The sequence below is a fragment of the Pagrus major genome, chromosome 15 (genome assembly GCF_040436345.1).
Source record: "Pagrus major chromosome 15, Pma_NU_1.0".
NCBI lineage: Eukaryota > Metazoa > Chordata > Actinopteri > Spariformes > Sparidae > Pagrus > Pagrus major.
The window spans coordinates 25,867,209-25,880,215 of NC_133229.1; the positions used below are offsets into that span (position 1 = coordinate 25,867,209).

At 42.1% G+C, this 13,007-nt stretch overlaps 1 protein-coding gene across 1 annotated transcript; it reads right to left on the bottom strand.

The window, feature by feature from the left end:
- Positions 1 to 1,059: 1,059 nt before the first annotated feature.
- Positions 1,060 to 11,629, bottom strand: LOC141008930 (galectin-related protein-like). The gene is made up of 5 exons (XM_073481293.1): positions 11,247 to 11,629; positions 10,633 to 10,716; positions 10,456 to 10,544; positions 9,641 to 9,827; positions 1,060 to 6,218 (listed from the first exon to the last, which is right to left on the bottom strand). Exons 1-5 carry the CDS (start codon positions 11,277 to 11,279, stop codon positions 6,075 to 6,077), a joined length of 537 nt encoding a protein of 178 aa, XP_073337394.1. The 5' UTR covers positions 11,280 to 11,629; the 3' UTR covers positions 1,060 to 6,074.
- Positions 11,630 to 13,007: the final 1,378 nt, after the last annotated feature.

Below are 13,007 nucleotides of genomic sequence, written 5' to 3' on the forward strand. Positions count from 1 at the left end.
CTAGCTAGCTACAAACTAACGTTAAAGGCGCATGCCGCCACCTCATAACTTTAAAAAGAAGTTATATTATTGATATTCGACCTGTTTCCTCCAGTTCATTCATCAATAACTGTTGTTCATGAACGTATTTCCTCTCCACTTGTTTCTGATATTTTTCCTGCCACCACTATGCGCGCGCAACAGCACTGATGTAGCCTTGACATTAGCCTTCTAGCTTACTGCTTACACAGTGACTTTAGCTTTTTTTTGTGTATGAAGTTTATTAAAACATCACCCACATAGATGTATGCAGGGTCCGTCCATTCCTATAAAAGTCACTCAGTGTCTCATGGAGCCAAAAATTTGTCTTCCGGGTATAACAACAATTAACCGGACACCATCTTTAAAACATGATACACCTCCTGAGATCTTTTCCTAAACCTAACCAAGCAGTTTTGGTGCCTCAACCTAACTATGACCATGAAAAAAAAGTTCATTTTTTTATTTTCAATTATGGTAAATTACCTCATGGAACATCTTCATATAAATAAAAATGATTTAATTTAGTTTAGTTGAATGACTTATTTGTAAATGTGTAAATGTAGGTGAAGAGATTTTGATTGCACTGAAATCTTGAGTCACTTTTGTGATGTTTGTAATTGTTTACTTTGCCATAATTTACATGCATTACAGTAAGTTTAAGATATTAAAACCTACCTGTGTTCAGAATATATAGCCTAAAAATATATGTGATAACATAACTCAATATAATTTGAGTTAGGAGTAGTCATTGTAATAAAATATTTAACCCTGGATCAAAACACAATACAGGCTATGGACAAAATAGTGATTCAAAGTGTAAAAAATATTAATCTATACCAGCTCTAAATATATGAAAAGAGATGACGGGAGCAGACAGCCTCCTTTTCTTAAACACTGAAGTTATTTCCTGTCACTATTTGGTTAATTCCCTCAGTAAAAACTTACACACACACACACACTTTAGTTTGTCAGGGAAGTTAGCTACATGTTTTATTTGTTGTCTGAGTGAATAGTCAGTGTTGAGAATCTGAGCACAAGAACATTTCCAAGATGAGAAGTTTATTGTTTTGCAAAGTAGCTGTTTTTACAAAAGCATTAGGAGAGAAAAAAAACAACAACATTTGTAGAGGTCTAACACAACGGTGGAATGTACTGTCTTCATCTAAACACTGGTCCAGTGGACATTCTCGACAAGGGTCATCTCAGGGTATTTTGGGAATTTGCAACACGTCGTGAATGTAAGTTCTCCTGTTTTCTGTTTGCCACAAAAAGCTGCTCAGCTATGAAACACTGGATCAAACAGCAGCCAACAGAGGGGGCCAACATGATGCTCAAAGTCTCAACAGCCCTGTGATCTTCAGACGTGGTACATCCCAGAAAACACTCAAATCAAAAATGATCCTAACCTTGTTTTGCGGTTAAAAGAAAAGAAGCTTTTATCCAATACTTCACACGTTTCCTTGTGTCATACAGGAAAGTACAATTTGTGATATTTTGTACATGTCAGAGCCCAGAACAAAACAAACACTGTCATTATTATTAATAAAAAACCTTTCAAGATGCCTTCATATAAACAGCATAAAATCGTACGTTTACCAATACAGTAGGTATGAAATTACCACACACAACCCTGCTGGTTTACACTGTAATAAATAGAAATGATGATGATTGTACAACCACACGACACATTAGCAACAGATCAGCCTACTTCTACTTATTTTCATACTGTGAATGAACATCATGATGTAGTCGTTCTCACAACAGTCATGTTAGCACTTTTTCAGAAAGTCACTGTGCTGTTCTACTTGTGGGGAGAAAACTGATTTAGATACTTTAGTCCATATCTTTGCTTTGTGCATCCTAATGTTTAAAGATTTTAATTTGTACTAAACTGGAACCCTAGGCTATAAAAAGGTAAACAGGTCAAAGGAAAATAAAACCACAAGGGGAGATCTGCCCTTAAAACGCACCTGATACAGTTTGTAAAAAAAAAAAAAAGAAAAAGAAAGAGCATGCGTGACTGGAGCAAAAACTGGCAATACCTCAATCGTTCACGTATAGAAAATGCCAGGTACTAGCTTACATGCACAACAAAACGCTTTCTGCTCAGATTACTCGACAGGCCACGTTCATAAATATGTACATCCAAAGTCCAAAAAGCAGGGTCAAATAAACCATTTCTCTTACATCAGACGGCCTTGATTTTTAACTGAAGGTGGCTTGTTTTTATGACGAGTGGATCAGAAGTAACGAGGTGAACATGAACAGTATTTCCATATCAGATTACAATCAAGAGGAGCATAACATTCAGTTTTTCAGTTACATTTTTAAAGGGTTAGAGAACAAATGAAAATACTGTTTTTAGGGATTGTTCTTCAAAAGACATGGGATCATCAGGAGATCAGGAACTTTCGGGAAGAAAAACAATATATGTTGAGGTTTTCTGAGCACACGTACCAAAACTGGAATACTTAGCAGTTGTGAGTCCCTTACGTGGACACCAACAGCCTTTTTAAAGTGCACCAGTACCAAATAAGTAAGCTCAAGTACCATCATCTGATCATGTACCTGCACCGCATCCAGCTGAGCAGAAAACCCACAACAGTCCCAAAGAACAGTTTGCTGATGCAGAATTAAACTGTGCAAACACACACACACACACACACACAAACACACACACACACACAAAATGCTCCCTAGTCTGAGCCCTTTAATTCAGGAAGTCTTGAATTGTTCATCTCCCTCCCCCGTAATTCCTAGCAACAGCACTACCGCCGACGATGCCGTTGACTGCTGCCATCTTGACTCCAGAACATGAACTTGTATTTACACATCCATGAAACACACAGCTGAGTCATATTCTTCACATGGTGTATATTAACATGTTATTATGTGTTACAAATTAATGGTCACCAGTTAATAGAAAGAACACAAAAAAAAACAACACACCCTGTCAACACAGTAACACATCATCTGTACACGTTTTGTTCCGTTGCAACACTGGAGTAACGATGCATCGCACTGGCTTCGCTTCCTTTCACTGCCCCCTCATACCAAACTGTACTCATTTCCTGTTTGTGTCCCAAATTAACCAGCGCTCGCCAAGCGAAAGAAACGAGGAGCAAAGACCTCTGACCAGCCAGGAGGAAATAAAGTTCAGAGTCTCAGAGCAGCGACTTATTGCTACATGAAAGGAGCTAAAAAATAGTCAGTGCATGCACGTATCGGTCGAAACCTCTCTGTGTTCTGATGGATGCACGGAGAGTAATGAGATGTTAAACAAAGTGGTTTCCTCAGAAATCTAAAGGAAGCTTCATTAGTGTGAGTATCAATTACTGAGTGCCCCGCAGTGGAGTCAGTGCAACTGTTCTGCACAGACGTCATGGCTTATTCCCAAACTCGCAGCAGCAAAAGGTGACAGGAAACCTTCATTAGCTTGTTAAGTTCTTTATGTTAGTTCTGTGCAGCCTTGTGAGACCATGTACCAACAACTACTCTTTGCTTCTTTACTCGTCGAGCTGCTCATGAAGTGGATCTGAACCGTGACGCAGCGTTAAGACGATGCATTTAATTTTCTGTTTGATGTGAACATCTGTCAGCTACAACATCTGTCCAAAGACGATCAAAGCTTCTTCAACCTAGTTCAAGTTTTCATCTATTTATTACTTTCTAATCATTCGCCTTCAAGGGATTAGCTGTAAATAATGACTTCACCCATGGGTAATAAATATATTATTAATGTTTTACAGATTCATTATAAGCCATTAAGAGGAACAACTTTTGAGTTGAAAGGTTGCAGAATTTCTTCTGATCCTCACTTTATTCTAATCTTCCTTAATGATTTACTAACATTTATAACTGAACTTTATGACAGAATGAAGTCTGTCTCCGCATTTATAGAGCCGAAGTTGGCATATGATTAAGACAGGCGGAAGGAGAGGTAGTTCCTGTCAACTGGGTATCGTTTTGACTCAAATCTGGTCTGAGCATACTTTCTACAGTGTCCCTGTGGATGGTAATATAACAGTTACCCTAAATTATTGAGCTTATATATTGATCTTTTCATATGAAAACCAATCCTAGAAGAGAGATATTTGGGACCGGATGTATTCGACGTAACGATTTCTGTATCGAGCAGAATTATAGACACACAAAAGCAATTTTCCACAATCTGGCAACCCCACAAGTTGTTCTTCATAACAGCTCATAAGTGATCTACAACCTAAATTATTTATTATTCATTATTAAAGCCATAAATTACATATTATAAACCCTTTGTTACAGTACAATGTGGTACCCAAAAACCTACGTCGTAACAGTTTTGCCTACTTCTACTGTAAAGTGTTCAACTGATACGGTCGGAGGTGTAAACAGAGCAACGTAAGACATAACACTCTTAATACTAACTTAATTATAACTTCCTCTCCACCTCAGTGAAAGGAAAAGACATCCTGCGCAGAGTGAAAAGGTCGATGAGACAAAACCACGTGATGAATTTAAGACACGACTGTATTTGTTAAACCTGCCGGCTGCATTAAACAAAGACGGGAACGCTTCGGTGTGGACGACGAGACGCTGGTGTGGAATGACTGAGGAAACACTGACGCCATAAAAAACACATGAGACTTAAGACTGTGGGACTGAATATGGACTATAACAGCACCAGCCATACCACCAAAAAACTGTGACGTTAAGTAATCATTTTGTGCATGACTATATCTTCTATGCTACTATAGAAACATGAATACTATACATTCAAAATACCAATATCGGGATCTTATTCTGCTTCCACACAACCAACTGACTGTTGAATGGAGTTAAGTTAGAGTTGAGTTCACTTCTCCTAAATATGCACTGAAGAAAGTGTGTTTTTTTTATGAGAATAAGTTGCATATTGGTTTAGTTTACAATTCAGATGAGCTTTGCATTAAAAACAAAAATGCTTTCTGCGAGTGTGAGTCCAATTCTCAACCTGATTTCAAAGTAAACACTCATACTTTCTATTAGAGGAGAGTGAGCCGCAGCGATCGCTAAAAACTGCCGACACACGCCGCGTGCGGTATGGGACGCGTTCCGATACATCTTGTCGTGATTTAATCCTCATTTTGGGTATTTGGGTCGGTGAGACTGCAGCGTGTTACCATGACAACTGGGATAAACCCAAGGGAGAGCAGGGGGAGTGCCTCACGGAGTTGGAAATACACCAGCACAGAGAGAAAAAAAAGGGTGTAACGCTGCACTCTGTTGTGGTCAGGGGATCGACTTCTAGACGGTAAACACACACCCAGCTGGGTCGAGTGAGTGGAATGAAATCTGAAAGCGTCAAACAGCGGAAACACTTTGCTTTGAAGAAGTTTTATCTGATATGAAGAATCATGCGTCTGCCCTCGGGAATGAGTCAAGGCTCAGACTGAACATCTTAACACTGCTCAGGTCCAATACTGACAAATTTTGCAGCATGTTTGCCACTGTTGTTGCATCCTTTTCAGCTTGATCAACATGCATTTTCCAGTTTATTCAAAAGGTTTTGGAAGACTTTAATACGCCCACGAGTTGCAGATTTAAAACCTTTATCTAGTCACCAAATTTGTAGGATTTTACTCAACTGTTTTCTTTCATTTTAGTTGCTAAGTACCAGATATCTTTTCCTGAGTAACATTTTTTTTGTACCTATTATTTTGTCTTCCACACCTGCCTCCACCTCCCTAATGAATTCAGCATGATAAATGCATGTGCTATAATTAGCCGTGAGATCCCTGATCTGACTAAACTGGGGCTACGTGGAGAAAAACCTGAAAATGGAGCAAACACATTCACCCTCAAAGCATCATCATATCAGATCCTGGTTAATTAGAAAAGGAAATGGAGAGAAGTGAATGAGCTCTAACTTGTCACCGCCGGAGCCTTTTTTCCAGTCGCTATGCTGCTGCAGTGTTGCACGATGGATTATGGGTGATGACGACGTAACAGGTGCGTGTGTGTGTGTGCACGGTCATCTGTGATCAAGTCCTTGCTTCGCACACGACTTGCAGAGCGGGAAGAAGTGGAGGAAGTTAACCGAGCTTGGTGATCTGTAGATCTCCTTGTATCCGTACTGTGTCGATAGAGGGCAAAGATTTTACTTTGTGATAAAAGTCAAAGAGCTGGTGTCCGTCCACGAATATCCGGAACCTCTGGTGCTCGCAGTGGATCTCAATCTGCAGGGAGGGGACGACAGAAAAGATGGAGAGAAAGATGGAGAGGAAGGAGAAGATCAGATGACAAGAAGCGCCAACAATGCAAGTTGAGATTAAAGAAGTGACGTGAATTAAGTGCTTAAAGGAATAGTTCCAGTAGAAATCAGTTTTTGGCTTTCTTTCGGAGAACAGATGAGAAGTCTGTATGATGAATATGAAGCCAGGAGACAGTTAGCCTAGCATAGCTTAGCACAAAGACAGGGGGAAACAGCTAGCTTGGCTCCGTCCTACAGTAATCCACCTCGCAGCAGCGCATTAATTAACACACCACTATGCTTTCAGAACCAACAGATCCACAGAGGATGCCGTATCCACTGCCCTACACTCAGTCTTCACACCTGGAGAATAAGACTTAGTCTCTGGCTAACGTCATTTACAGGGGTGGAAGTAACTAATTACAACTACTCAGATTACTTAATTAAGTCATTTTTTTTGGTTACTTATACTTTTGTATTTTATTTGTTTATTTTTAATATAACAGCTGCTTATTTACACATCCGAAGTGTGTTTACAGTTTGGGGCTGTGCAGGTGGTGTACAGTCGCACTCCAGAGGTTCATTCACTGGAAACAGCTGCCTGCTTTGGCCGAAAACATCTCTCTGTCTCTTTCTGAAGAGCTGATGAATTATTTTTTTTCCAGTATCTCAGTATCAGTTTCTTGCTTGTAATAATTTTTTTTAAAAATCTGCCAATGAAACCAGTAAAAATCATCCAAAAACAAGTCCTGTTTGTCTCACTGGAATGTTTTTTTCTAGGTCATTGTGTCTTAGATTAAGAGATTTGTTTAATTAGATAAAAATACTTGGTAAGATCTTGAGTTTTTGCAGTGGATCTGCAGATTTGAGCGTTCAGTTGAGCTTTCACATGGTACAGCCATGTTTTCATTATCAATTAAAAAAAATATCGAGAGCACTTTAACTAAACGCAGGAAACGGTTACTAACCTCAAAGTTTTAAGGGTTTGATTAGAAGCGTGCTCACATTTGATCTGCTAATCCTGCTTGTAGAGTCGATTACATAACGAGTGCAAATCACAATCTGGACTAATGCTTTAAATCAGCTGTCCAAACATGTCTGATAAATTAACCAGGCCGATCTTCAAGAGCCCTAGTTTTTCTTGTATCTGCACACTGAACCTCAACAAACCAAATACAAAAACTGCAACAGCTTAAAAATCTCTCTGGTTTCGGGCCAAAGAAGACAAACTTGTAGGTGTGATGCCGCTTCCTGAGGCAGATTGTTTCCACGGAGTCAGACACAGAAACCGCAGCACATCATGTGTCCGTCCACATGCCTCCAAATTCATGAGTTCAGTTTGGAGGCAATCTGCACGACAGCCTTTTAATCTGCAGCCTGCAGCTTCCGACAGTCATGATGGTGCTGACCTGCTCCGTCACGCTCCGACCACAAACAATGACACTTTATCAGGGAGATGACGTTACATCACCAGACGCAGGGATCACCTCTAAAAATAAGCCAAACATGGTGGTTGTTTTGTCTGCAGAAATTTGGGACTGAAGCTTCTTTCTCTAAGCAGAAATGAAGAGCAGTTTGAGGGAACGACTCTGTTGTTAAAGGCTGGTGAGTTCACAACCGTGCGTATATTTTTAGCCCAACACCAAATGTGTCATCCGTGTGCATATTCAGAATTATTAGAGCGGAATATGATTAAACGTCCTCAGGTCTAATGAGAGTTACTCATCGTGCATACGTGCAGCTGCTCAACCCCCCTCTCCATCCAACACACAAGCAGCTGATGCTCATTCAGTTAACAGACCACGACACAGGATACAGCCTGCATGGACAGTAGATAGATATGATGTAGCGTGGAAAACATTTCCTGTTTGTCTCTTGTTTCTGTGCTGCGAAAAGACATTAACATCTCTGTTGTTTCTCTCCTGCAGCTGACTGTTTATAATGCTGACGACAGGATTTTAAATGAAAAATTCTATCGAAACACGCTTGTAAGACTCAAATATTGTATTTTCAATATCAATATATCCCTTAAAGATTTGGGAGGATTAGTCCGTTAATCGTTTTATTTATAAGGATTCAGAAAAGACCCCGAGGTCTTTAATTGTTCATTTCAACAGCCTAAAACCCAAAGATATTCAAGTTGCAGTGATATGAACAGAGACAAGTATGTTGCACTGGGATTGGGTCTGTGAGGATGATGAAAATGATCTGTTTTAGTGCTTTAACATCTTTATGTCATGTACCTACAGTATGATGTTACGATGCACTTCCTGACTGCACCTGATTGGACGGACACCACTCATTGGATGTCTGCTGTGGGATTTCAAACCGGGCCAACACGGCGACTCATTTGGAAACTCACTTATCTGCCGAAAATAGTTATTAAAATGTGTTTCTGGAGACTTTTTAGGAGAGAAACAAGCCGTGCAGTTGCTGAATCTGTCTTCATTTTAACTCAAGAAGCCGAGACCTCAATTTAATGCAAATGATGAGCGGGCAACGCGATGCCCTGTCTGTCAGAGGGCGACACAGCGCTGCCAGAATCCATTGCGCATCTGCTTACATGGACAAAAACGACATGAAGAGTTTGATAGTTAGCTCTTGATAGATGGTGACAGACAGAGGGGATTTTTTGAAGGTTCCTGCCCTTTTTCGAGACAGTTTCTATCGATGCCAATCCATCTGGCACATCAGGTTACAGCTTTGTCTACATATTACAACCCTGCACTGACTCCGTACACTCTTCTGCTTCGTGTTTTCCTTTTCCTCCTCTTGTTGGCTGCCTTGTTTGCACCACTGGCCTCCAAACAGCTTTGAAAACACGTCGGCCTTCGACAAAAAACACTTTGTATGAACCGGCTCTTTTCAAGCTTACCTCAGCCTTGAATACTTGAGTGGTTTTCTCATGTAAACTTACTCCATTCAGTGTTCATCAATGGGTCTCCTTTTCATAGGTTGGCCATGAGTCACTTTGGGTTACTATCCAGGGGTTTAAATAACATTGCCTCAGCAGTTGGAGTTATCGCTCCTACTGCAGTTTCTGTTGTGAAGATCTGTTGGATTTTGTGGCGCTCTCTCTGAGTTCATCTTTGATGTACTTGTCTGACTGCAGTGTGCAAACACTTTCATGGCGCACTGAATGAATAAAAACACACCTGCTGAATAGATTCACCGCTGTTTTCACTCTGAAATGAGCTGGTTTAGATCAAATACTGTCACCGAGGACTCTTGTTCTTTAGAGTCAGATCACAGCAATGAAACGACAGAAACATGAGATCCAAAGGAAAAGAGCGTCCCACGATCCTCATGAAAACACGTCTTCAACTAGAACCAACAGCTTTCAACCTGTAGCAGCAGAATCATCAGCCGTGTGAGTTTGTAATGAGCACAAAAAAAAAGCATCTTTACCCTAAAAGGCTGATCAGGGATGAAGGGAAAGTAGGCGGTGGACGCCTCTTCCCCCACCCACTTCCCAGAGACTCGGGCGCTGCGCAGAAACTGGCGGTCGCTGAAGCGGGCGGTGAGTTTCAGGGCCACGTCGTACGGGGGCTCCTCCTTCTCCGAGTCCCGGCCGCAGGTCAGACTCACGTCAAAGCTGAGGAGGGGAGGAAACAGAGGGCAGCGCGTGAGTCCATTCACTAATCTGGGATCAGTCATAATGCATAATTCTGCTGCTGCAAACCAATTGTGTGTTAATTATGCATAATCCCTGCTGCTAGTTTGGGTTTGCCCTCCTTCCCCTGCAGCTGTGATGTTTACACACAACCATATGTTGATGATCAGGGCAGAACTTGCAACAAAGGAGTGTAATTTTGAGGCCTGGAGGACATTCACATGAACTTTGCCATGAAAGCTGTGCCAGCAGCAGAAGCAGCAGCAGAACATGATGAGGTCATGGGGAGGTTTTCTTCCAAGTTTGACACAAGTTTCCATGTAGGGGAAGGACACACCCAAACAATTCTGCCTCACTGGCTCCTCATTTTTTCCTTTTTACCCCCCTTTTCTCTCCCTGCTGGTTTGGGAACGCCCTGTCTCTGCATACTTAAGAAGCCACCATTCTCTTCTGACTGCCCACGCATTACTCAATGTGTCCTGGAGTGGCTGTGCAAGTCAGACTGGCCCGAGAACAACAAAAAAAGCTCTAAAAACGCATATGCATGTTGAGATATAGATCCAGGCTTTTGTGATAAAGGCGTGCGTGCATGCATGAGGTGTTATCTTACCTGTCTGGCTCCAGGTCCACAATGCCCATCACTATGATCTTCTTCCCTGGCCGCATGCCGCCCCGGATGCGCCCGCTGAACGGCACCGTCTATGCAAAACACATTGAATCGATTACGCACGGCCCCGGAGCGAGCAGCGCGGACATTATAAGAGACCGTTCAGGCATCTTTCATTACCAGGAGACGTGACAAATCCTCCTTGTCAGGTGAGATGAGGCCGGGGTTCCCCAGCGAGTCGTTCAGGTGGTCATCCTCCACATTCTTCAACACCAGTGACAAAGAAAACACAGGATGCAAAGTGTCATTTATCGCTCTGTCAGGTAGGATATAAACTGACCCGAGTGAGATTAAAAACAGCCAACACGAGGCTGCGGGCCTGTTTATCAATAAATACACACGGTGTGGCCTTGCATGCGGCTCTTCCACAACAATGACGAGGTGGCAGCAGCGGCACCAGCAGCGGCAGCAGACCTGTCATAAACCAGCCTCCGTGATCAATAAACATACACCTGCGATGTGAAAATGCGCACATCGAGAGGAGAAGCCGAGCTGGGCTGCGTGAGAGCACGAAACCCGGGTGCATTTCACCGCCAACATATTGGATTTCCTCCGCGGCCACCGGATGAAACAGGAGCGCGCTCCTCGGTGCGCTCCGCATTTACAATAAGCGCCGGATAATCGACCTAACGGTGCGCTTAAATCAAATCCACAGGCCGTTACGCACGGAAATGTAACGTTAACACATCAAAAACCCAGCACCAGCCTCCCCTCCGGAGCTCCCAGATACTCACTATTCCGTCCTTTTCCGCTGCCTGCACCGCCATCTTGAGCAGAATAGCATAGGATGCTTATTATCGGAGCAGAGGCAGCCCTGCCTGCCTGCCGGGGTGAGTGCGGTGGTGTGTCAGCGTCGTGGCACTGACTCAGGAGGAGGATATTCCTGTTCCTGGGTCTCTCCACGCCTGACAGAGAGCGCACACAGCCGCCTAGCAGCACATCCCTCCGCTCCTCTGTCAGCCTGGAAATGGGTGGATATCTGCTGACGTATGCTTTATAATAATTACAGACTAAAAGCTTTAATCCCCGTCTGTTGGAGAGGGCTAATCAGACAGATTTCCCTCAACCCTTCACCCAATTAGGCAGCGCGCTCTTTGGACTTTTTATTCCCAGATTTAAAAGCACATAACCCAGCTTGAATAAGTGCTGCGAGTGTTATTCAGTTTTTTAAATTGTGGCACGACTGGGGGCCACGCTCGATGCTTGACGTGACTGATTCAACAATATGTAGGCCTCCGAGGCCACACAGGGCTAAAAATAGACCCGGTCTAACCCGGTTGTGACCCGCGAACATTAATTGCTTTTCGGTGAATCAAGCAGAGATCCACATTGTGTCCCGGGCATTGGCTTTTACAGAAACCCCTCCCTCCCTCTTTCTGTCCAGTCCCGAGCATGCAAACATCCCCTCCCTCCATCTGTGTGTGTGTGTGTGTGTGTGTGTGTGTGTGTCCCTCTCTCATGCTGGTTTAGTTTAACTGGTCCACTCTGCCCCCCTGTGGACACTGAAGGACGTTACAAACTGCATGTTAAAGGCTTTTATTCAGCCAATTTAAAGCTTATTTTATAAAGTCTCAGTGGGGATATATTTATTTTAATCCCTCAACACTTGACATCAACATGTGAAGCAAGAAAACGTGATATGTTTCTGTGTCTCACCCTGAATTCACACAACAAGGCAGAGACATGCGTAAAGGTTTCCATCCATTAACTGGTTTCTACGTCACCTCTCAGCTTTCCTGCCAGCCAGTGTTTTTTTTAAATATATAATAATGATAATTTTAGATATAATAAAGACAGTTTTATATAATCCAAATCCAAATAAGTAAAAAATGTAATTAATAAAAGAAAAAAGCTCTGTTCAGTTTTTGTTTCTTGGCTCACCCCTGCAGCAACATGTTAAAGGCTTTTATTCAGCCAATTAAAAGTGTATTTTATAAAATCTCAATGGGGATATAATTTTTTTTAAAGGTTTGTCATCAACATTTGACATTTGAAGCAAAAAAATCAGCGTCAAATGTAGTTTTTCTCCAGATGTAAGTCTGTTTTTTTAAAGCAAGACATGAGGAGAAAACAAAACCTTAAATTTTGTGGAGTCTTCTTGGGCTTTTGGATCAGCAGGGTCAGAGACATTCTGCTCTTTGACAGGTTAGCCTACATGCACAGGGGCCAGAAGTGTCCTCTGCCTGACTGGTCTGGATCTCTAACCATCACCTCACTGAGTCTACCTGTGGTCTTTACCTGTGTCCAGTGTTTTCTAAATCTAGTTCATTAAACATTTCTCTGCTGTAAACCTTCTTAGAGCAGAAACAAGTATTTTGGTGAAGCAAAGAGATTGATTTTAGGAAGTGAACTGGATGTTTATGATTACTCAGGTTGAAGGCTGACGGCTACCTGGGTGCTTTCTGTGAGCAGCACTTACAGGCTTCATGCACCAAGGTCCAAAGCTGTTTCTGCTAGTTTAAGATACGTATTTGTACCAATTCAGCCTCAACTAA

Excerpts from the sequence above, each read along its gene's own strand:
- LOC141008930 (XM_073481293.1), bottom strand. The coding sequence starts at position 11,279 with ATGGCGGTGCAGGCAGCGGAAAAGGACGGAATA. Across the intron at positions 9,828-10,455 it reads GTGGACCTGGAGCCAGACAG|CTTTGACGTGAGTCTGACCT; the intron begins GTAAGATAACAC and ends TCCCCTCCTCAG. Across the intron at positions 6,219-9,640 it reads TCCCTGATCAGCCTTTTAGG|ATTGAGATCCACTGCGAGCA; the intron begins GTAAAGATGCTT and ends CCCTCCCTGCAG.